At 43.5% G+C, this 24,547-nt stretch overlaps 1 protein-coding gene across 1 annotated transcript in view; it reads left to right on the forward strand.

Moving 5' to 3' along the window:
• LOC126457397 (uncharacterized) overlaps nucleotides 1-23,802 on the forward strand; it is a 127,016-nt gene extending 103,214 nt beyond the window's left edge. The window contains exons 4-7 of the mRNA XM_050093659.1: nucleotides 7,081-7,355; nucleotides 10,742-11,122; nucleotides 16,811-17,407; nucleotides 21,501-23,802. Coding sequence (XP_049949616.1) covers nucleotides 7,081-7,355; nucleotides 10,742-11,122; nucleotides 16,811-17,407; nucleotides 21,501-21,860 — 1,613 coding nt within the window. The 3' untranslated portion in view covers nucleotides 21,861-23,802. The remainder of the gene's footprint in view (nucleotides 1-7,080; nucleotides 7,356-10,741; nucleotides 11,123-16,810; nucleotides 17,408-21,500) is intronic.
• Nucleotides 23,803-24,547: the final 745 nt, after the last annotated feature.

Below are 24,547 nucleotides of genomic sequence, written 5' to 3' on the forward strand. Positions count from 1 at the left end.
ATCTACATCAAAAATGAAATAAGGATGACAATTAAAAAGAGCGAGAAGGATGTACAAGAACAATGCATTTCAAGTTACAACGAAGCATTTCTCTGGATAGGTCTACTTCCTACCAGGATTTTAAAAACTTCCTTTCCAAGAGATGCTGGAAAACCCGTCTCGCTACGGAAAGCGAGCATATTAGGCACCGACCACCATCTATTTAGACGGATTATAGAAAGACTGTCCCATCATCTCCAAGTGGACAAAAGCCTTCTTTCTCTGGATACTGGAAACCGGCTCTGGAATACACAACAGTCAAGGGCATAGCTTACTCACGTGGCCGGGAAATGAGGTGCTATAGACTATCAGATTTTCTTTGAGATAATTTTATTGTTACTGAAGAAATGAAGTGTCTAAAAAGTGTGTGGATGATGTCATAAAACAAATAAAACGAAAATGAATGCAAAATACTGTTTTTCCCTTTCAAAGTAATTACCTCTAATAACAATATCATTCGAAGTTTGGTGAGAGCTGGAACGGACTGTGATCATACGGATGCTCTTAATAGAAATGGGTAGCACCGAGGCTCATCCCCTGTAAGGATGCTTTGTAGAAAAAATGGATCTCGGTCACGAGTGGCAATGATGGTTACATTTTTTATCCGTGTGGACAGTTTAATTTTCTCTAGCTATTGTTGAAATCAACCTATTTCATTTTAATGAGCTAAACATTCTCTCAATGTGCAAGTAATGCCAATCGTTGTTTTAGCAGACATTGTCGTTTAGATATCGCTAATTTCACGTGCATTTCTAGACTGTAGACACACGTTGTACTGTTCCCCCTTTAAAAGAATTTTCACGAAAGTGCTGTCCCCTGTTAGAAGTAACTTAGTTCTCAAATTCTGCGCAGTTACGTTCGGAACCATATGCTCAGTTAGCTGATAAACGAGAATTCTCCTCTCTGGTCGCCTCCGTAGAGGAAAAGACAAGTGAACGACCTGAGAGAAAACAAAAAGTAGTTTCCTTGTTACAGATGGCACAGAACAACATTTTCAAATTATATCGTAATGAAATGAATTTGCCACGCTGGAAGCGTAAAAATTAAACTGAAATGGCCGGCCGAAGTGGCCGTGCGGTTAAAGGCGCTGCAGTCTGGAACCGCAAGACCGCTACGGTCGCAGGTTCGAATCCTGCCTCGGGCATGGATGTTTGTGATGTCCTTAGGTTAGTTAGGTTTAACTAGTTCTAAGTTCTAGGGGACTAATGACCTCAGCAGTTGAGTCCCATAGTGCTCAGAGCCATTTGAACCATTTTTTAAACTGAAATACAATATTATCCCCAACGTAGGAGAAATTATAGAGGTAGTATCGTTTAGACCTACGTTTAGATTGAAATTTCTCAGATATTGTTTACATTACTTTGACAGAGAGTGAACTGGTAAGCTGAACCGTCAAAGATTATCTGTGAAAATTTATATCCACGTATCACAAAATTACAGATGCTTCGGTTTTACATTTCATACGTTTACATTTTACGGTTTAAAGTTTTTCAGTTAACGATCAGTAGTAAGTTACAAGGTTTGAAACCAATACTTCGCACATATACAAATAAATTACATGAATACCTGCACAGATGCGCTTTTAGGTGTAGCTTCAGGTTTGGAAGCTGGTGAATCCATTTCATCCGATCTAGATCCACAGCGACTGCGTAAGTCTATAGCAAAATTTAAATGCTCGTAAATTCACAAAAATTAATAGAACTTATTTCTTTCTGGTATTTAAGGCACTTAATGAGATCAAATACAAGAAGGTTGGTCGTGACTGCTAGTTGCATGCAACAACGGCTGATCCAATTTATATTCAAACAAAAGGCAATCACGCAGTGCCAGTGAGAATAATGTAACGTAAGCGCTAAGCTCACGGAAAGATGCAAATTACTTCATATAATTAAATTCTACGCGCTACAACTAGTTCTAAACCTCAACGTAGCTAAACGAAAATTTCCAATCAATCTAGAATTTGTTAGGATAGAGATAAAAAGTTTTGTCAACTTGCGTGTCGAATCCAGGCGGGCTAGTTCTTTGGATCTTGGTATTCCATCTCTGGCTTTTATATTCCTGGTCATCGTTCAGATCCGCGATGTACGTGTACAAAATAGATTAGTTATTTGTCCAAGAAAATATGTGCACTGTTAATAGCTAAAATTACAGTAATAGCTAATTGAAAGTCTGTTGGAGATAATGTATCCATGTGTCCTTTCCAGAGGTCGCCACTTCTAATGTTCCTCCACAAGAAACAATGACAAAAAATTATTATTATTATACTTTATGTGGCCGGCTGATTTACATCGTTTGTCGGTTACCGTGTCACCTCTTAAATGCGGAGAAACACTAGAATGTGACTCTTTACTTCCGTTGCTACTTTCAGTTTGCTCTGAAAACACAGAATTCTAGGTGATTAGTTATGATAACTAATTAACAGATAAAGAGTTGAATTTACCTTTTTGCTTTTATTATTTGATCACTTGAGTACTGTAGGACTAGACATGTGCTCATATATTAATGATAAGTAATTGTGCCGATAGTAATATCGGTTGATGGCAAGATGTAAGAGTTTTACGTAACTGCGTCTAATTCTATTAGCTGATGAACGAGAACTGTACACTATTGTATTGTCTCCATCTCTGCAGAGAGGAAGACAATTGAACGACTAGTTAGCAAAAAATACTTCTCTGCCTTGCTATAGATCACAGAGGACAATATCTACAAATTATATCGTAATAAAATGAACTTGTTACGCTGGAGGTATAAAGAACGAAACTCAGATACCGTAGCAAACGTTACCTTTATTCCGAATTCGAACTTTTATTATTATCTGCGCCAGATTTGCGATGTGAGCATATCTTGTATCGCTTCGGTTGGGTTACGGACGACAAGATTGTCAAATAAACCATACGGTTGTGCTTAATTTTGCACTGCTCTTTACTCAGTGATTTTTTCGTATTGCGATAAAGACACATTTATTAGTGAAAGGCACAATTTTTAACCCGTTTCTCAGTTATTATGTATGGTGACACTCCATAATTACAGGAAACGAGAGAGGCCACCGAGACAGAGCTTTCACGGTGCATTTCTAAATCTTATTTGAGTTTAACGTTCTTAAAACTTTGTCGACCTACTAAACGTCGGTTTTGTCGGTGATGCTTCGAAAGTTGCTTGCATAGGCCTTTAACGCAGCCGTGTTCCGCTTACGTCTCATTTAGCGCGGCCCTCTTGTACAGTGTCCGGAGAGTTGTTTCGGACAGGCGTTTGGCCTCCCGGCTTTCCCGTGCACCACTGGTGAAAGTGGCCGGCTCGGTACAGGCGAGAAGGCGGCGTAGCGGTACTATACGAAAAAACAGTTTGACTCCCAACAAGTGTTTACCCCACACAAGCTACTTGGAATTTATGTCACCAAGAGCCTAACGCATTTTACTTCTGAGACTTTCTAAATAACATTTAAGTTTATGACTAAGGAAACTATGTCCGATTATAGGTTACGTGTCGGTCGAGAACTGGCGCCAAACCATATGTGGAGAGTGAGCTACCACTGCGAGACTCTGCCAGAATCGTGATGACAACTTTTATAAATTCTCTGATGCAATAAGCAAAACTTAAAAAAAATAATTCAAAACGGCTGTAATCCTAATGTAAAAGTGCATTTTATGAAAGTACTTAAAAAGAACAAAACGGAAATTGCCATCTTAAGCAAAGTATATCGAAATTTAGAGCAACAACAAAGCCATTTGAACTGATAGGTTGGTATCAATTCATCAGTGCTTTACTAGGTATGGCTCTCTTGGAGATGGTATACTCATGCCTTTGTCCTATCTTTAAACTGACTTATCTGTCCGGTTGTAAAAGGTGACGTACAGGTTCATGCGCGGTGCAACTTGTCATTTGCACAAACACAGATCACTGCCCGACACGAAAGAAGCGATAAATGACAGATAAAATACAACCAACAATCGAGGATTGAACCCTGAACATTTCGATCTGTAGGCAACATAGTTACAATTAACTATCAAGCAACAATATGTACTGAAATTTTATTCTGGACACGGTTTTACAATAATAGAGGTGATTATCAATCCGTGAGTTAGGAACATTCCGATCATGTCACGTTCGTTTCACACTGTAATTCTACTTAGGACGTGAGTGAAACAAGTAAATATAATAATCAAGTACTGAAGAGGTTCATATCAGTTTGAAGGTGCTGACATTTCACATTCAAATAAATGACTAAGCCCTGGTTCTCCGACAGTCGCGCTCTAGGGCGCTGCAGTCATGGACTCTGCGGCTGGTCCCGGCGGAGGTTCGAGTCGTCACTCGGGCATGGGTGCCTGTATTTGTCCTTAGGATAATTTAGGTTAAGTAGTGTGTAAGCTTAGGGACTGATGACCTTGTCAGTTAAGTCCCATAAGATTTCACACGCATTTGAACATTTTCCGACAGTCGATCGCGTATGGAGCTACATTCAATAGCACACGCAACTGGTAATGATGGATGCTGCTTTTCGCTAGCTTGACCTGCAACTAATAGATAGAAAGGGGAACTGGAAGTTGTAGTCCATGCTTAGATCTCATTTGGTTAATCCACATACGGTACATAAATTTCATAGAAGACTTCTACTGTGTGTGGAAAATAGAATCTATAAATCTTCATTTGTTTATGAGGTCGTTTCGTTTCTCACTGCATGAACTGTCTGTCTTATTGATATCGGCAGATATTTAAGAGCAAAGTACATTAAGCTGAAAGAAAGGTGACTGATTTAGTACTTACACTTTATAAGAAGCCGAGTTCCTTAACGCTTCTACCACAGTGGCGAACAGGAAACGTATTTACTGGATTCTATTGTTTAGTATTTAGTGTAGAGTTGTTTCGTTGACATGAGACAAAAATCTAGTTGTATACAAAGAGAATAGTGGTTTTTAAAACAATAAATATTAGATTAGCGTTGAACGTCACATAGATGCCTGGGTCGTTAGGAACAGGGAGGAAAATCTGATTAAAGAAGAGCAAGAGAAGAAAGTGAAATCAGCTGAGGTACTGCAGAGGAACTATTTTGCCATTCGTCGTAAAAAGTTCACGTAAATCACGGAAAGTATAAATCATGTTAATTGGCTGGAAAACTGAACCCCGTTTCCGACTGAATGTTAATCCACACCACCACACAGCTCGGAAAGAGCGGCCACGTAGTCAACCAGTATTTAGAAATAAAATGCTAGATGAGTGCAAATGTTTTTAATGTAACTTATAATGAAGCGTGAGGAACCTCTTTTTAGAAACCAAGCAGTATTTCATAATCCAGACAAGTGCAGGTAAAATAAAAAGACAAACGGTAAATATGAATTCAAATGTCCTTGCGCACACACACACACACACACACACACACACACACACACACACACACACACACACATTACGTGGCACCGCAAACAACTTATTCCATGTTCTCATTTTCCAGATCACAATATAGTCGAAGCACTCGACCCTTCTATACTGTGGACAGACGACACAAAGTACAGCAATCACTCTTATTGTAAGCCTCGTGTTGTCAACGCCTGCGTGCCTAGTGAAGAGAGAAATATCTCCATTTGTTGCCTACTAACGAACGGCGGATGCATTAGAAACATAGTCAAGAACAGACATTAACTGCTTTATACAGGGTTATTACAAATGATTGAAGCGATCTCACAGCTCTACAATAACTTTATTATTTGAGATATTTTCACAATGCTTTGCACACACATACAAAAACTCAAAAAGTTTTTTTAGGCATTCACAAATGTTCGATATGTTCCCCTTCAGTGATTCGGCAGACATCAAGCCGATAATCAAGTTCCTCCCACACTCGGGGCAGCATGTCCCCATCAATGAGTTCGAAAGCATCGTTGATGCGAGCTCGCAGTTCTGGCACGTTTCTTGGTAGAGGAGGTTTAAACACTGGATCTTTCACATAACCCCACAGAAAGAAATCGCATTGGGTTAAGTTGGGAGAGCGTGGAGGCCATGACATGAATTGCTGATCATCATCTCCACCACGATCGATCCATCGGTTTTCCAATCTCCTGTTTAAGAAATGCCGAACTTCATGATGGAAGTTCGGTGGAGCACCATCCTGTTGAAAGATGAAGTCGGCGCTGTCGGTCTCCAGTTGTGGCATGAGCCAATTTTCCAGCATGTCCAGACACACGTGTCCTGTAACGTTTTTTTTCGCAGAAGAAAAAGGGTCCGTAAACTTTAAACCGTGAGATTGCACAAAACACGTTAACTTCCGGTGAATTGCGAATTTGCTGCACGAATGCGTGAGGATTCTCTACCGCCCAGATTCGCACATTGTGTCTGTTCACTTCACCATTAAGAAAAAATGTTGCTTCATCACTGAAAACAAGTTTCGCACTGAACGCATCCTCTCTCATGAGCTGTTGCAACCGCGCCGAAAATTTAAAGCGTTTGACTTTGTCCTCAGGTGTCAGGGCTTGTAGCAATTGTAAACGGTAAGCCTTCTGCTTTAGCCTTTTCCGCAAGATTTTCCAAACCGTCGGCTGTGGTACGTTTGGCTCCCTGCTTGCTTTATTCGTCGACTTCCGCGGGCTACGCGTGAAACTTGCCCGCACGCGTTCAACCGTTTCTTCGCTCACTGCAGGACGACCCGTTGATTTCCCCTTACAGAGGCATCCAGAAGCTTTAAACTGCGCATACCATCGCCGAATGGAGTCAGCAGTTGGTGGATCTTTGCTGAACTTCGTCGTGAAGTGTCGTTGCACTGTTATGACTGACAGATTTGAGTGCATTTCAAGCACGACATACGCTTTCTCGGCTCCTGTCGCCATTTTGTCTCACTGCGCTCTCGAGCGCTCTGGCGGCAGAAATGTCAATGAATGGAGCTACAGTGAATTTATGAAATCGCTTCAATCATTTGTAAAGCCCTGTACGGAGCAGCTGTGTTCAGAACGAACTGACTCTTTAAAGACCGACAAAATAAACTGAAAACCCCATGTTCGTTGGGCGTATACCACGCGAAAGGCGTTAAGTGATGGACTTTGTGTTGTTACGCAGGTTTCTACAGCGACCCTCACTGCGTTCACCTCAAGCCGGGCACCGGCCACCTGAGCGCCACATTCGAGATCTTCCTCAACAGCTGCGGCATGTCCTCGTCGGCGAACCACGGCGGCGGCGGCTACGGTGGGCCGACGCCCAGCGGCAGCTACGTCGAGAACACCATCATCATCCAGTACGACCCTTACGTACAGGAGGTGTGGGACCAGGCGCGCAAGCTTCGCTGCACGTGGTACGACTTCTACGAGAAGGCCGTCACCTTCAGGCCCTTCCAGGTCAGTTCGGCAGTCTTCTCAAGCTGTGCATCGGTATATCTTGCAGCAAATCGCACATTCGCAGTAGAATGTGGAGTAACTCTTGGAACATGCGTAGTCTTCTTAAGCTTTCCGTCCCGATTGGAATCACCATTCTCAGAACACCTTTTCCAGGAAGGAAGGAAATAACCAGAGAAAGATATAAAAGAAAGAAACAAGTGACTGCCTTAACTATCACTGAAACATGGGAGCTGAAACAAAATATACTTTCACTGTCTGGATGATTATGTATATTCTACAAAGCCAATACCCTCTTGTATTAACGTGAAGGGTAGTTTACAACCAACTTTTTGGTTTGTGAGACATTCTCATACCACTACGTTCATTATTATCATCTGCTGGGTAAAGGTGTCTTCTAGACTTTTCCATGCATTACGGTCTACAGCTTACACGACCCTTCGTGCTGCTACTCCATATGATCTGGTGTTAATCACCTAAACTTCACCGCTGTTGCGGTCTTCAGTCCTATGACTGGTTAGATGCAGCTCTCAACGCTATTCTGACTTCTGCAAGCCTCTTCATAACTGCTCCAACCAACATCCACTTAAATCTGTTTACTGTATTCATCTCTTGGTGTCAAATGGTTCAAATGTCTCTGAGCACTATGGAACTTAACATTTGAAGTCATCAGTCCCCTAGAACTTAGCCGGCCAGGGTGGCCGAGTGGTTAAAGGCGCTGCAGTCTGGAACCGCACGACCGCTACGGTCGCAGGTTCGAATCCTGCCTCGGGCATGGATGTATGTGATGTCCTTAGGTTAGTTAGGTTTAAGTAGTTCTAAGTTCTAGGGGACTTATGACCACAGCAGTTGAGTCCCATAGTGCTCACAGCCATTTGAACCATTTTGAACCCTAGAACTTAGAACTACTTAAACCTAACTAACCTAAGGACATCACACACATCCATGCCCGAGGCAGGATTCGAACTTGCGACCGTAGCAGTCGCGCGGTTCTGGACTGAAGCGCCTAGAGCCGCTCAGCCACCGCGGCCGGCTCTCTTTTACACTCCACACTTACCTCCATTATCGAACTGACGATTTCTTAATGACTCATTATGTGTCCTCACTACGATTCCTTATTTCAGTCAAGTTGTACCGTAAGTTTCCCTTTTCCCCAATTCTGTGCACTACCTCCTCATTATTTATTCTATCTACCCATCTAACCTTAGCATTATTCTGCAGCATCACATTTCAAAAGCTTCCATTCTCTTTTTCTCTGGACTGCTTGTCGTCTACGTTCCACTTCTGCACAAGGCCACATTGCAGACAGATGCTTTCATAAAAGACTTGAAAAATTTAAATTTATATTAGACGATAATAAATTCGTCTTTTTTAGAAATACTTTTCTTGCTATGGCCAATCTGAATTTTATGTCCTCTCTACTTCTGCCATCATCAGTTATTTTGCTGCCCAATTAGCGAAAATCATCTACTACTTTTAATGTCTTATTTCCTAACCTAATTACCTCACCATCCCCTGATTTAATGGAACTAAATTCCACTTTATTTTTGTTGATGTTCATCTTATAACCTCTTTCTAAGACATGGCCCATTTCGTTCAACAGCTCTTCTGCTGTTCAGCGTCTTTCGCTGTCTATGACCGAATTTCTATGTCATCTTCAGGCTCAAGGTTTCTGTTTCTTCACATTTAAACTTAATTCCTTTTCTGTCCTTGGTTTCCATTACTGCTTAGTCAGTCTACAAATTGAATGACATAAGACGTAGGCTACAACCCTGTCCGACTTCATTCTCAACATTTGACTCCCTTTCATGTTCTTTGACTCTTTAACTGTAGTCTGGTTTGTGTAACAGTTGTAAATAATTTTTCCCTCCATATATTTTATGCCTACTACTTTCATAATTTCAAAAATTCCATGAGGTGGTCATTTTGGTCTATTTTTTTATGTCTTGAAATAAGACTAGATCTTTTGCGTCTCTATATAATCCTAACAGAACCTTTGGGTTTCCAAAAATTCCGTTTCATTTCAAAGACTGGTGACCGATACAGCTGCGTGAATCTTCTTCAGACAGCACTATGATTCTGTTGTTGGTAAATTAAAATTTCGCGTTTCGAGGGGCATCTCTACAGGCTACATCCGCTTTTTACCTAATTTACCAAATGTTTTTCTTTTACGTATCTTTTGGTATCTCAGTTTCCGGCGTAGCCTATGTGAGGGACTAGCGGACCCGGTAACGTTTCCCAATTGGTAAATATGTATGGAAATTGGATATACGTCCTATTCCCCTTCTCTCCCCGTCTCTCTATCCATCTCCTCCTTCTCCACCCATCTCTCTGTATATCACCTTCTCCATCATCTCTCTGTCCATCACCACCTCCCCTCTCTCACTCCATCTTCTCCACCCCTTGTCTCTGTCCATCTCCGACTTCCTCCTCTCTATATCAATTTCTTCCCTCCCCCTCCCCCCCCCCTGTTCATCTACTCTTCCATCCCCCCCTCCTCCCCTCTCTCTGACTTTGCTTATTGGTATCGCTAAAGAAATCTTGATTGGGAATTGAAATGGCTTGAAATGAATGGATAAATCGGTTGGGACCACTGGTATATGGGGCATGAGAAAGACCTCTGCAGCGGCTGGATCTTTGAGGATAGTGGCTTCGGTAACAATATTTCGCATGGTTTTAATCAACGAACGTTTAGGATTACAAACGTTCGAACGATTCACTTTCCGTAAGACTGCTGTAACCAGAAGCCGATAAGCCATAAATAAAACTTTTCCGTGTTCTGTTAAAACGGGCTAGAGGAAGAAATAAAGAAAGCCCAATTTTGAGTACACAATTTTTGTTTAAAATTATACGTAAGGAAAGAGAAGATGTGTGGGAGGAACAATCTGTCTAATGCTTCCAGAATGAGACTTTCACTCTGCAGCGGAGTGTGCGCTGATATGAAACTTCCTGGCAGATTAAAACTGTGTGCGGGCGTGAGTCGTGCTTCGTTAGCTTAGATGGTAGAGCACTTGCCCGCGAAAGGCAAAGGTCCCGAGTTCGAGTCTCGGTCGGGCACACAGTTTTAATCTGCCAGGAAGTTTCAATCTGTCTAATGGTTTAAATGCCCTGCTGTGGTGGTTAAAACTATGAGAAAGAAAACGAAATGGCACCTTTTCATAGCACAGTTCAACATTTTCTTTTTCGCAGTATGTTCTAACAGAAAACTTGCACAATGTTCCTTAAAAAATATATGTGTAGCCTGTGTCCATATGAGTGTTTATTAGAAGATCATGTAAAAATTTGAAGTAAATCGGTCAAACATTTTTCGAGGTTTTTGGTAACAATGTTAAACAACACCTTGTCTTTATATAGTAGGATAGATTTTTATTGTTTTCTGGTCTTTGCAGGTTGATATGCTGCACGCCGTGACAGCCAACTTCCTGGGCGACAATCTGCAGTGCTGGATGCAGATCCAGGTAGGAAAGGGCCCATGGGCATCAGAGGTGTCTGGTATCGTCAAGATCGGCCAGACCATGACCATGGTGCTGGCCATCAAGGACGACGAGAACAAGTTCGACATGCTGGTGCGCAACTGCGTGGCCCACGACGGCAAACGCGCGCCCATCCAGCTGGTGGATCAGTACGGCTGCGTCGTCAGGCCCAAGATCATGTCGCGCTTCCAGAAAATCAAGAACTTCGGCCCGTCCGCCTCTGTCGTCTCCTTCGCCTACTTCCAGGCCTTCAAGTTCCCAGACTCCATGAACGTGCACTTCCAGTGCGTCATACAGGTGGGTAATACGGCAGTATCTGATGGCACTTCAGTCGCTTTCGACAGCTGTAAACGCTATAATATGCAGCCATACAGAGTTACAGTGACATGTAACGAAATATTTAACAACTGGACATTTATAGGCGATCCACGGTGTAACGAATACAGTTGCGACACTGTTGCTCATTTTTATTTTACACTGCGATAGAAGCGCGCCAAACAGTGAATAAGCTACACTGCTGAATGCAGATAGTACCATTTATTTCGATTCGTAACGTAGTTTGCACAAAAAAGAGCATTTGTACATATGTAGTATAATAAATTAGACAAATAACAGATAGAAGATATGGCATTTTCATGCTATGGACAACCAAAAGGTCACAAGCGATATGAATGAGCACATTACAGTATTGTTTAGTTTCCATTTTATTGTTACGTACAAACGATTGCTGAAGAATAGCGTTACTTTGTAAGAATAAGAAATAAATAACAAACAGCAGAAGCTACGATGAATTGCAGAAAGACCTCATATATTTACATAATAACACGGCGTTTTGTGGAAAACGTACAGCTTATGAATGCGTAAAATACCTACACCATTTAGTGTTCAGATAAGCCACCGTTACTGTAGATGAAGAGAAAACTACAACAAAGGCTTCGTAATGAAACGAACTCAAGGCGAACCCGTCCAACAACTGCTGTTACATTATAGCCACAATCGGCACAATTTTTCAGTATAGCTGTCTTTTGAAGAAGAGGTAATTATATTAAACAAATATTCGTAAAATGTATACTCGAGTGGACGGCAACAATGAATAAATCTTTAGACTTCTTGTAAAATTATTTCGTGTCAAAGAAAGTGCCAGTCCTTAGAATAGTAAGCAACAGAAACATACTCTTCTTAAGGATGAAATGCTGTGTTTGTATTGCCTTGTTTTCAGTGAAATAAGTTCCAATTATACGTAATTTCGAGAGCATTTCCTTTAAAGAGAATACAGCTTATGTCATTTCATTCATGAGTTTGGGGTCTATTTACATTTATTTTGTGATTCTTCAGATCCTTGGGGTGTCTTTTTAAAGCTTGGGACCCAAAAATAGCATAACTATTTCGGAAATTAAGCAAAAAAGTTAAAAACAAACATTAGGCAGTACTGGACTCAGTACTGCTTGTTGTGTACCGCAACCTCTGTTCACAGAACGATGTAACATCGATGAGGTGGCGCAGATAAGTGGCGAATTCGACCATGTAGAATAGATTGGACATGACCAGTAGTGTGATCAGCGCGTTCGTTTGTTTTAACAAGCTTCGATACTTATTGAGGTATCTCAAGAGCTCAGTATGCATTAACTTAATTGTCACGACGGCTAGGATTATTTCCTGAATCAGTGTCACGTTTTGCAATGTGAAACACTATCGTGATATACTCGATTGCCACGCGGGGTGGCCGTGCGGCCTCAGGCACCTTGGCACGATTCGAGCGGTTCCCCCAACCCCTCCCCCTCCGCCCGTCGGAGGTTCGAGTTCTCCCTCGGGACGTTTACATTATATTAAATAGTGAGTAACCCCAGGGACCAGTGACCTCAGCAGTTTGGTCCCATAGGAACTTACCACAAATTTCCATATTCTGCTATGTAGGACGGTCATTCTTGCGAAGGTATCAAGCATGTAATGAACCTCAGGACCGACTTTTTCAGAATCTGTTGCAAGTTTAATCGAATATACCTATAATAACATGTTACTTTTGTAGGGTTATTACTACTGATTCTCTGAACATTACATGTGCACATGCGCATAAACGACGCAAGCAAAATATTTTCTTCCGACAACAACACAAACGAGCCCTCTCTGGGTAACACTTTTACACTAGAGTTTTTTCGGTGTTTTTAGAATGACATTGCCGAGGTATGGGAACACTTTTAGAGACAAAATTGTGGCGACATCTGTGGAAAAAAATCTGTTCATACACTGAGCGTAGATAACTCGGGGAGCTTAAATGGAAGAAGAAGAAGAAGAAGAAGAAGAAGAAGAAGAAGACAGTAGTTCTCGCCCAACCCTGTTGGTAAAAAAATTCAGTGAACCTTTATTCGGGCAGCGCCAGTGCGAACACCAGACATCTGGGCCGGGATCATGAGGATAAGATAAGGGAGATTATGGCATGTAGAGAGGCGTTCAACCAGTTATTTTCCCCTCGCTCAATATACCTTGTACCAAGGTCGTTATTCGAACCCGGGTAACCTGCTCACTAGATATGTTAACCACTACGCCACCCTGGCACAGTGGGTTTACACAACTGCACGGACTATCCTAGCATACTTCCCTGCTCAGTTCAAACTGGGAGTTGAAAATGTCTCTGGAATCATACAGCTTCATTTGATCAAAGCAGCTATGCCTGGGTTTCCAGCAGTATCCCCCACTTCGTTTGATGCTGAGGTGCTATTGCAGTACAGTTGGAGAGCTCTGCAATGATGATCGAGTTTAGAAGAAATACCAAGTGGGCTGAAGAGTGAATGGGAATTTGGACTGAGGAGGGAGTCGTGCTAGGATAGTCTGTGCAGTTTTGCAAATCCACTGTGCCAGGGTGGCGTAGTGCTTAGCGCATCCGCCTAGTGAGCAGGAGACCCGGGATCGAATTCTGACCTTGGTACAAATTTTCATTCGCCGCTGCAGTCTGCATACATAGAACATTAGTGCAGTAATTTTATGTATATAGTATTTGCATTTTCTCTTCGTTGGCGTACGCTGTACTCATACAAAGCTTCAACTGAAGGTTGACTGAATGACTGGGCTGCAACTTCTTCGTTTCCCGATGTTTACTGTAGACTCCAGCAACTGAACAAGTTACATCACCGCGGACGGTGAAGTGTGTGCTAGTGCAGGAGAGTCAAATTAAATTTTGTGTTACGTATTTAATGATTTCGTGTTTACGTGAATGATACATTGTAATACGTTTCTGAACACGTTTTCAGGAGAGGAAGTGCATTACCGAAAAAAATAGGGTGCTGTTTAAAAATACGTACTGCTCTTCAGATATTCATTACAAACAAAGTTACGAGAAAGGCAATCATGCTGGTTAATGTGCCTTGTAGGCAAACAACAAATGCTGATGAAACTTCCTGGCAGATTAAAACTGTGTGCCCAACCGAGACTCGAACTCGGGACCTTTGCCTTTCGCGGGCAAGTGCTCTACCAACTGAGCTACCGAAGCACGACTCACGTCCGGTACTCACAGCTTTACTTCTACCAGTACCTCGTCTCCTACCTTCCAAACTTTACAGAAGCTCTCCTGCGAGACATGCAGAACTAGCACTCCTGAAAGAAAGGATATTGCGGAGACATGGCTTAGCCACAGCCTGGGAACATCCCCCAGGCTGTGGCTAAGCCATGTCTCCGCAATATCCTTTCTTTCAGGAGTGCTAGTTCTGCATGTCTCGCAGGAGAGCTTCTGTAAAGTTTGGAAGGTAGGAGACGAGGTACTGGTAGAAGTAAAGCTGTGAGTACCGGACGTGAGTCGTGCTTCGGTAGCTCAGTTGGTAGAGCACTTGCCCGCGAAAGGCAAAGGTCCCGAGTTCGAGTCTCGGTCGGGCACACAGTTTTAATCTGCCAGGAAGTTTCATATCAGCGCACACTCCGCTGCAGAGTGGAAATCTCATTCTGGAAACAAATGCTGATACATTTTTGATTTTGCTTTTCGACAAAAGGGTTTTGCTATTCGGAATGGCAGTATAAACGGGACGTCCTGTACATACTATCTGACCAAAACTATTCGGGCACCCTTATGCAATGCGGAATTCACCACTAGATGTGACCTGAGCCGAACTCGCCACTATAAAAGAAGGTGAGAAGTGTTGTCAGAAGAGAAGCAGCAACAACACAAACAGGATAGCTTAGTGGGTCAAATGGAGACTAGTCACTGGATGCCACCTGAGTAACAAATCAATGAGAGACATTACAATGCTTAAAGCTGCCCACGTCGACAGTTGGTGATGTGACTATGAACTGGAAACGCGAATGAATAACCACAGCTAAATCAAGACTAAACAGACCTCATGTACTGACGGAGAGGGTCAATCCAGGGTGGTTGTAATAAATCGCATTAAATCAGTGGAATCACTCGTGAATTCCAAAGCGCCATCAGCAGTCCAGCTAGCACAAAGACTGTGCCCACGGAGTTCAAAAGATTGGGGTACACTGGCCGAGCAGTTCCTCATACGCTGCTTAGCAACGCCTGAGGTGGTGCACAGAGCGACGTTACTTAACAGAGAATGACTTGAAACGAGTGATTTGGAGTGGTGAATTAAGCTAACCCTGTGGCAATCTGATGGAAGCGTTTGGGTCTGGTGAATGCCTGGAGAGCTTGACCTGGCAGCACGTTTACTGTTAGCAAGAGAGTACAGGGGAGGTGACGTTATGGTATGAATGTGTTTTCGTGGTTAAGTTGTGTTCCCAAATACACTAAATGCGGAAGGATATGAACCCATTTTACAGCACTGTGTACTGTAACCAACAGAAAGTTCAGAAACGATAGCTGTTTGAAAGAGAATGACAAGGCACCACGTCATAAAACAGCATCTGTAAGCCAGTGGCGGCCGCGCGGAGTGGCCGTGCGGTTTTTGGCACTATGTCACGGATTGCGCGGCACCTCCCGCCGGAGGTTAGAGTCCTCCTTCGGGTCGGGGTCCCGGGTTCGATTCCCGGCCGGGTTTGGGATTTTTCTCTGCCCGGGGTCTGGGTGTTTCTGTTGTCATCATTCCATCATAATTTGTGTAAGTGGCTAGATTGGACGGTGTATAGATTGGGAATTTGTATGGGGGCTGATGACCGCCCTGTTGATCGCCCAAAAACCAAACATCATCATCATCATCATCATCATCACCTCCCTCGGGCATGGGTGTTTGTTTTGTTCTTAGTATAAGTTAGTTTAAGTCAGTTTAAGTAGTGTGCAAGTCTAGGGAACGTTGACCTCAGCAAAAAATGTTCAAATGTGTGTGAAATCCTATGGGACAACTGCTAAGGTCATCAGTCCCTAAGCTTACACACTAATTATCCTAAATTATCCTAAGGACAAATACACACACCCATGCCCGAGGGAGGACTCGAACCTCCGCCGGGACCAGCCGCACAGTCCATGACTACAGCGCCCTAGACCGCTCGGCTAATCCCGCGCGGCTGACCTCAGCAGTTTGGTCCCTTAGGAATTCACACACTTGTGAACATTAAGCCAGTAGCTTCCGGGCAATACCATCCCTGAAATGGACTGACCTGTCCGGAGTCACTACCAGAATCAGACGGAACACCTTTCGGATGAGTTAGATTCCGCCTCAGATCCCAGCTCCCAACATCACTGGCTTCGGCTCTTGAGGAGTGGGCTGCCATTCTTCCACAGGCATTCAGGTACCTCACTGAAGGCGAGCCCATAAGTGTTCGAACCGTCTTAAAGTTGAAGGATGGACCACTAAAAATTAATGTCCACTAATATGTGTCCGGGATACTTTTCATCAGATAGTGTACAGAATTTTAGTGTATCGTGTAACCATGAGGAATGTCTGTACCAAGAGAGACAAGAACGTTTTAAGACATGAGACGACCACACGTGCACAATACTGGTATGGTAGCTTCTGTTGTACTTTTTTTTTTCCAAGAGCTGTATGTTTACTCGGCTTCACTCGACTTTCAGGAAGTCTGAATGTACACGCTGTTGTTCCGCAGGTGTGCCGCTACAACTGCCCCGAGCCCAAGTGCGGCGGAGGCCTGTCTGGAGAGTACGGCCCGCCGTCGCTGGGCGCCGAGTACGGCGCGCCGCTGCCGCTGCCGGGCGCCGAGTACGGCCCGCCGCCGCCGCTGCCGCCGTCGCTGGGCGAGTACGGGCTGCCCGCCGCCGCCTTCCCGGACCCGCGCCACCCCTCCGGCCCAGCCGGCGCCTTCTCGGAGCCCAAGCCCGACGTGGTGCCCGCGCCGCAGCCGCAGGCGTCGGCCCAGCAGGGCGCGCCTGCCTCCTCCACATCCAACCCGGCCACCACGGGCAACCAGCAGCCCAATTCGGGCGGCAGCCAGCAGCCGCCGTCGTCGCCCGCGCCCAACGACAACGAGGTGCACCTGCCGCCGCCGCCGCCGCCCGGCTACCAGAACGCCTACACCACCGTCAAGAGGAAGGGCACCGGGGGCAGCGTCGTCGACGAGCTGGAAGGCAACCTGGCCACCCTCGGAGGCCGGCCGCGCTCCGTCGAGCTGGAACTGCTGCACGGCGCGCGTCGCCGCAGGGCCACCACCCAGGAGCTCGACGTCAACACCAGCCGCGTCATACAGGTGCGCTCGCCCCCACACACTTGCCTCCGACCAGTGTCACCCATATTTAAAAGGGTTATGACTTGAACACAGCAACCACTTACAAGTACGATGTAAACGATTCGTGAGGACGACGGTTCAATCCCGCGTCCGACCATCCTGATTTAGGTTTTCCGTGATTTCCCTAAATCGCTCCAGGCAAATGCCGGGATGGTCCTTTGAAAGGGCACGGCCGGCTTCCTTCCCCATCCTTCCCTAATCCGATGAGACCGATGACCTCGCTGTTTGGTCTCTTCCCCCAAACAACCCAACCCAACCCTTACTAATGGTTTGCAGAAGTCTTACAATTACAGCTTACACCTGCAGGTTGCGCCGTCTTCAAGTTTCACTGTAAACACCTACTACGCTCCGAATTGTCGCGTCGAATTAGTTGGCGCCTGCAATAGGCAACCCAATGAACAGATTTGCAAAGCGGGCTGCTGTCACGTCCACCCTAACAATTCGTGTCAGTGAAAGTCTCGCAACTATTGACTTTTGCGACGTCACAAATGGAGCCTATACTGCGCGCCTGTAATTTGATTTAAAACCTTGGAAAGATGTGTGTCAGTGTTCTGTATGTCTTCTAATTATTGCACGATCAACTTTTGAAACCCTGCGCGGCACTTACGAATGCTCATGTAAGTCCAGCCCCTCCCCGTATCGCGAAACAAAACGGCGGGGAATATTTATTTCCTACTGTTACTTCTGTCTACGACATTAATTACAATAATCACACAAATATCTTTCAGTCCGAAAAAATTGGCAGTGAAATGATTAATGAGTCTATGATCATTCTGGATACTCTAATCATTTAATATACATTGAGGTGTCAACCGTTCATGCAGTCCCTCCTAATATGGTATCGGACCTTCTTTTTCCCGGAGTTGTGCAGCACCCCGACAAGGCGCAGGGCGTGGACTTAACAAGTCGTTGGAAGTCCCCTACACAAATACTCAATCTATACCCATCTATAATTGCGACAATGTTTCCCGTGCCGGATTTTATGCATGGAATGATTTCTAGATTTTACAGTAAATGTTCGAAAGGTGCCCAAATCATTCGCTCGAACTGTCCACAATGTTCTTCAAATCAATCGTGAACAATTGTGGCCAGTGACATGGCGCATTGTCATCCATAAAAATTCTATCGTTATTTGCAAACGTGAAGTTCATGAATGGCCAAACACGGAGCACACCATTATGGAGCCACTACCAGTTCATACAGTGACTTGTTGACAACTTGGCTCCGTGGGGTTTGCACCACCCTCGAAACGTACCATCAGCTCTTACCAACTGAAATCGGGACTCATCTGAACAGACCAAGTTTTTCCGTTCGTCTATAGTCCAACCGATACAGTCACGATTTCAGGAGAGGAGCTGCAGGTGATGTGCTGTTAGCAGAGGCACTCGCGTCTGTCGTCTGCTGCCATAATCCATTAACGCCAAAATTCGCCCCATCGTCCTCACGGGCGCTTTCGTCGAACATCCCAAATTGATATCAAGCGGTTATTTCATGCGGTGTTGCTTGTTTGTTACACTAACTCCAAGCAAACGCCTCTGCTCTCGTCCGTTAAGTGATGGCCATCGGCCAATGTATTGTTCATGGTGAGAAGTAATGCCTGAAACTCTCGGCACACTCTTGACACTGTGCATCTCCGAATACTGAATTCCCCAACGATTTTCAAAATGGAATATCCCATACATCTGGCTCCAGCTGCCATTGAGCGATCGACGTCTTAATTCCCATTGTGCGGCCACAATTACGCCGGTAACAATTTCACATGAATTACCTTAGTAGACATGACAGCTCCGCTAATGAACTGCGCTGTTATACCTTGTGTACGCGATATTACCGTCATAGGTATATGTGCATATCTCTATCCGATGATTTTTGTCATCTCATTGTATTTCTGTATTTGTAACTTCCTTTCGGCTGTTACCGTCATCAGATCAAAACTTACAACTTGTAAAACAATTTCATTTTATATCAATAAAATCAACTGCTAAGTGGGCTCTTTTACTATGGCTGACGTCCCACTTAGGCATAGGTCTTATTGACTGACGCTGAACATTGTTTTACAGATGCTAAGTTTTGATCTAATGATGGCAGTGGCCGAAAAGTCGTTATAAATACAGAAATATATTGAATGGTCTAGATGGTTCTATTTACAAAATAAAAAAATGTGTTTACATTTACTTTTAACCGTTAACAGTTTCTGATTTTTTTTAAAATTCCATTGTCAGCTGCTTCTTACAAGCTTTCATACTGAGGCCTCGCTTTGTAGTCGTTAGATATTTGGTGCTACAGAATCATTAATTTAATTTGTTTAGAGTTCATTAAGTATATAGAAAACATTTTTAGTTTGCGGAATTATGCGGATAATGATCAAGTAATACGTAATTTCATAAAAACTTTCGTGATGAATGGTTCTAAGCAACACTTCCATTGAATATTTCTGTTGTATCTTCCTAAATTTCGTAATGTTACATGTGCACTATTCAAATACTGTGCATTTATCGGTTTAATGAACACCATTACCCACTGTGATCAACATTTACAAAACGTGTCCCAGCTTCGCATGACAAAAAAAAAAAAAAAAACTAAAGATCTCAAAGGCTTTATGTTACACACACTGTGAAAGTACACGGGAATAATAAAATATGTATTTGCTAAAAAGATAAATCTGAATTTAAAGATAAAAAAGTTATCTTATACAGAATAATTTTGTAATTACTAGTTTAACACTGTGAGGAATAAAAAAGATGAAAAAAAATTGTATCAGTGAGAATAGAATCTGAGCCGACAAACTGTCTGCTAGTGAAATTGACCACTGCACCACGGTGCCAGTACATGAAGTACTGCTCAATAATCCACCATACTCTACTTATAAATCCTTAGAGAGCGTTTCACTTTTGCTGTGGCTCACTCAGGCGAAATATTAAAACACCTTGAAAAGGGCATCTACTTGTTCCTGCTCACATAAATTGAGCCAAATCAGTGAGCTCCGTCCCACGCCTTTCCCCTGTCAGATTTAGAGTAGATCAACCTAACTCTTTAACTCTCACATTCTCCTCCAAAGCTCCACTGGAAAGGACCTCTTCAGCAGGTCATCTACAGAATTCGCCATATTGCTTCCACAATACTTTACGCAAGCCCTTAGAGCCAGCATGGATGACGTCACATCAGAACATGTGTGTAGCAGAAAACTTATCGTGGAGAGAACGCTACAAAACATGTTTTCGTCCGCTTTATTTGCCTACCGGAACGCGTTCGAACAGAAACAGGGTAAACTTAGTTCAATTTCCAGCTCGCAACCGAAGAGAAATGGCATAACTTTAGCACAGTATTCGCAGTGTGCTGTAGCACATTATGACATGATAACTAGCCGCCAGTGGTCTGAGCATACTGTTAATTCAAAGTAGTTAAGTGTCTGATGAGTTTCTGACGAAATTCCGGCTGAGGTGAACATGTAAAACATAACTGACAAAAGTAAAACAGTATCAGATAAGATGGAAAGGACACGTAAAGCATATGCAATATGCAAGAATCACTAAAAAGTAAAACGATATAAAGCCAGTACCAAAAGATCTTAACCAACACTAATCAATAGAAGACCTGATCAGTTTCGAAGGAGACGGAACAGACCGAACGGCCTACTACTTCGTGATAATGGTCATGGTGAAGATGATAAAGCACTCCGTCTTCAGGCCACGACTGGCCTACCGGGACCATCCGACCGTCGTGTCATCCTCAGCGGAGGATGCCGATAGGAAGGGCGTGGGGCCAGCACACCGCTCTCCCAGTCGTTATGATGGTATTCTTGACCGAAGCCGCTACTATTCGGCCGAGTAGCTCCTCAATTGGCATCACGAGGCTGAGTGTACCCCGAAAAATGGCAACAGCGCATGGCGGCCTGGATGGTCACCCATCCAAGTGCCGACCACGCCCGACAGCTCTTAACTTCGGTGATCTCACGGGAACCGGTGTAGCCACTGCGGCAAGGCCGTTGATGGTGACGATGGTGATGAATATATTTAAGATGTGATCTGGGCAGTAATTTTGTTCTCTATCTCAGGTTGTGGCTCCGGGAGACGTGAACTTCGCTCTGGGCGGCTCGGGCTCCACAGCCAACGAGACGGTGGTGATCCAGGCGGCGCCGCGCGCGGCCGACGGCGAGCACATCTGCATGTCGGTGCCCAGCTTCGTGGGCGGCCTGGTGATGCTGCTGCTGCTGCTCGTGGTCGCTTCGCTGGTCGCCGCCTTCCTGTTCGTGCGCGTGCGCGCCATCGACCGCAAGGGCGCCGGCGCCGGATCGTCAGGCCTGGGCTTCGTGCCCTCCGTGTCCGCCTTCCTGCACCGGCCCTCCGCACCTGCGGGACCCTTCGAGCACGCCGCGGAATTCGTCAAGGTCGCCGCGGGCCCCTGTCCCAACTGAGCTCTTCCAGCCTGCTACTAAACGTAACCGCAGCCCCGCTGCCGCCACGTCTCCGCCACCCGCTGGCCCACCTCACCGGTTCTGATGCAGTGAGCAAGTGGGGCAGCGCCGTTGTGGGCGTAAATCGACCGCGCTGTCCATCACTGGAAACCGGCAACGTCGTAGCTGTAAGACGAGCCATCTGCAGACCAGTTTACACCTCACACAATGGACCATCGTCAGTCTCGTCTGTTTCGTACTAAAAGTCTCATTGAATTTGGCAATGAGCACTTTACAGCAATTCAAGAACACATGACGTCAAGAAGAGAGTGCTCTACTGAAGATTCTGCTGGATAAAAATAAAACACTTTCGCCGTAAGGCAGCTACTACAACGACGACCACAAGTGCGACGGACTGTGTTCACCTGTTTCGCGATGGTTTTCTGTGCTGAGTACTCACTTCTTTCTTTGGTAACAAGTTTTTGGGCTCCCGTCCGTACGGTACATAGTGTTAGGGTCAGGGCAAGCAAAATTCTTGGGATATTTAGCGGTGTGTCCACAAATACAGCGTTTTTTTTTTCTTTAAATAACTCAGGGTACATAGCAATTTGTAGCTCCAGTTTAGTTCACTGTAAAAGAAACACATCGGCAGCTTAGAAGGAAGTGAGTAACTCAACGTAGATTTCAGTTACGACGTTGAGGTGGCAGCAAGAGCCCTTACGAACTCATAGGGAAGTGAGATGTGTGGGAAACGTGAAAGTGTGCTGCTCGGACAGCACGGGAGGTATCTCGCCAGCATTTCGGAAACGTGACTTCCTTGAGAGGATTACAGTCGTGAGACTCGAAATCCTTTCGGCCTAGGGCTGAAAAGACTGAACTGACCTGTTGCAACTGCCCTACCTTTTGAAAGAGTCTTAGCATTTTACCTGCAGTTAGGCCATTTTAATGGACTTTAAAATGACTTAACGGCAGATCAGTCATTTAATTTAAGACTATCCTAAAATTAAGCACAACCTCATTTTTCAGAATGATTCGTAATTGTGTGTCATTGACACCTTTTCTACTTTTAGTTAGAAAAGCGAGATATTCAGTAAGTCAATATTGCAGACTCTTAATAGTAGTTCTATACAGCACTGCTGTTACGTGTTGTCAGAGTTCATTCTTTCTTTTGTTTTAATCTCCGAGAAAAAAGAACTTCTGTTATTTTTCCAAAAAAAGAAAAAAATGCGAAAGTACATCAATCTTTGTATGCGCTTGAATTCTCTGCGCTTCCTCTTTAAGATTTTTCATCTCATTTGATGTTATTCATGCCACTATGACACGTCATTTTTTACACGCATTATATGTAAATCATTACAATGCTCCTATTTATATGAACATAATTTATCGTTTATAATTTAAGTTATTTATATTTTAATTGTAACTAATGACACAACTATTATATATAAGTCAGAACAGTTCAGTAAAACACTCCAGTGTCCAGCTGTTGTTCTCCTATTGACCAAAGTGATACAAGGTTAGCACTCTCTCGTTAAAAATTTTCTAGCTTTCCTAAAGTAATTATTCCAGTAGTAATTACTGAAAAGCATCTAATTATGTATGATTCCGGACATACTTCATATTGTGAGATTTATTACTAGAAAAATCTTTGCCTTTCAAATGTGAAATCTCTCAGGAAAGGACCAATGTAATAGTCAGTGTCCATTATTTTAATCAAAATACATTTTTGTACAGTTTAATCCAAGTGTGTAATTAATATTAACATTTTTAACTTTCCATAAAGGAAGAAACTGTAGTTACAAGGTAACTAGGCAAAAGAAACAACGCTCGGTAAATTATAGAGTGGGGAAACAGTGTTTTCCCTACGAAAGTTTACCTTTAATGTTGCTCTGTTGAATTAAGTCAGTATTATCAGTTGAGGAATGTGCGTTGGATATAAAAGAATATGCGTTGAAATAAAGCACTTTTGGCAGATATGTAACTGCCTTGATTATTTGCAACAAGAAGAGAATAACAAAAGTCATCTCCGCATTATATGATAAACCAGAAGAATCTGTGTGTTTACTTTTAGTACTGGCACATGAAAATAACTTTTAGACGACAAAAATTTCTAATGTTCCTTTTATATCTATCATGTTCCTGCTCTTACTTGATTCTACCGCCATAACTCTTACTTGAACTTTTAACGTTAAATTTGTTCCCAGGTGACATCAGTTTTTGTATGAAAAGGTGATGTTTAAATGTGCCTGAGGCAAGAGTGTTGTATAATTCTTAAACTGGAAAGACAAGACAGTTTCAGTGTTTATTATGTTGAGAGAGGTGACGATGACAGAGAGTCTGTGATTTTTGTCAAAAACTTTATTTTCGGTCTCCGTGAGAAAACAAAGATATCGAGTGAAGTTCGACTGTGGTAGAGGCACTGAACTCATATTCAGGATGGGTTTGATTCAATTCAACGTCTGCCTTTCTGATTTAAATTGTCAGTGGCTTCTTTAAATCTGTTCAACTGAGTGTCTCCTTTGATGCGGACACTAGAAATTTCTTCCAGCAAAATCCAGTTAGTACTGAAGTAAAGACTGGATTAAAAGAGAAACATATTTAGAACATTGGATGCCATAGTCGGAAACAAATGAGATGCCACTAATTCGCTTCTTGGTTGCTATCTGCTATGGTATATACATGAAATTATTTTCAGCGTCGAAGCTTGC

The sequence above is a fragment of the Schistocerca serialis genome, chromosome 1 (genome assembly GCF_023864345.2).
Source record: "Schistocerca serialis cubense isolate TAMUIC-IGC-003099 chromosome 1, iqSchSeri2.2, whole genome shotgun sequence".
NCBI classification, from domain to species: Eukaryota; Metazoa; Arthropoda; class Insecta; order Orthoptera; family Acrididae; genus Schistocerca; species Schistocerca serialis.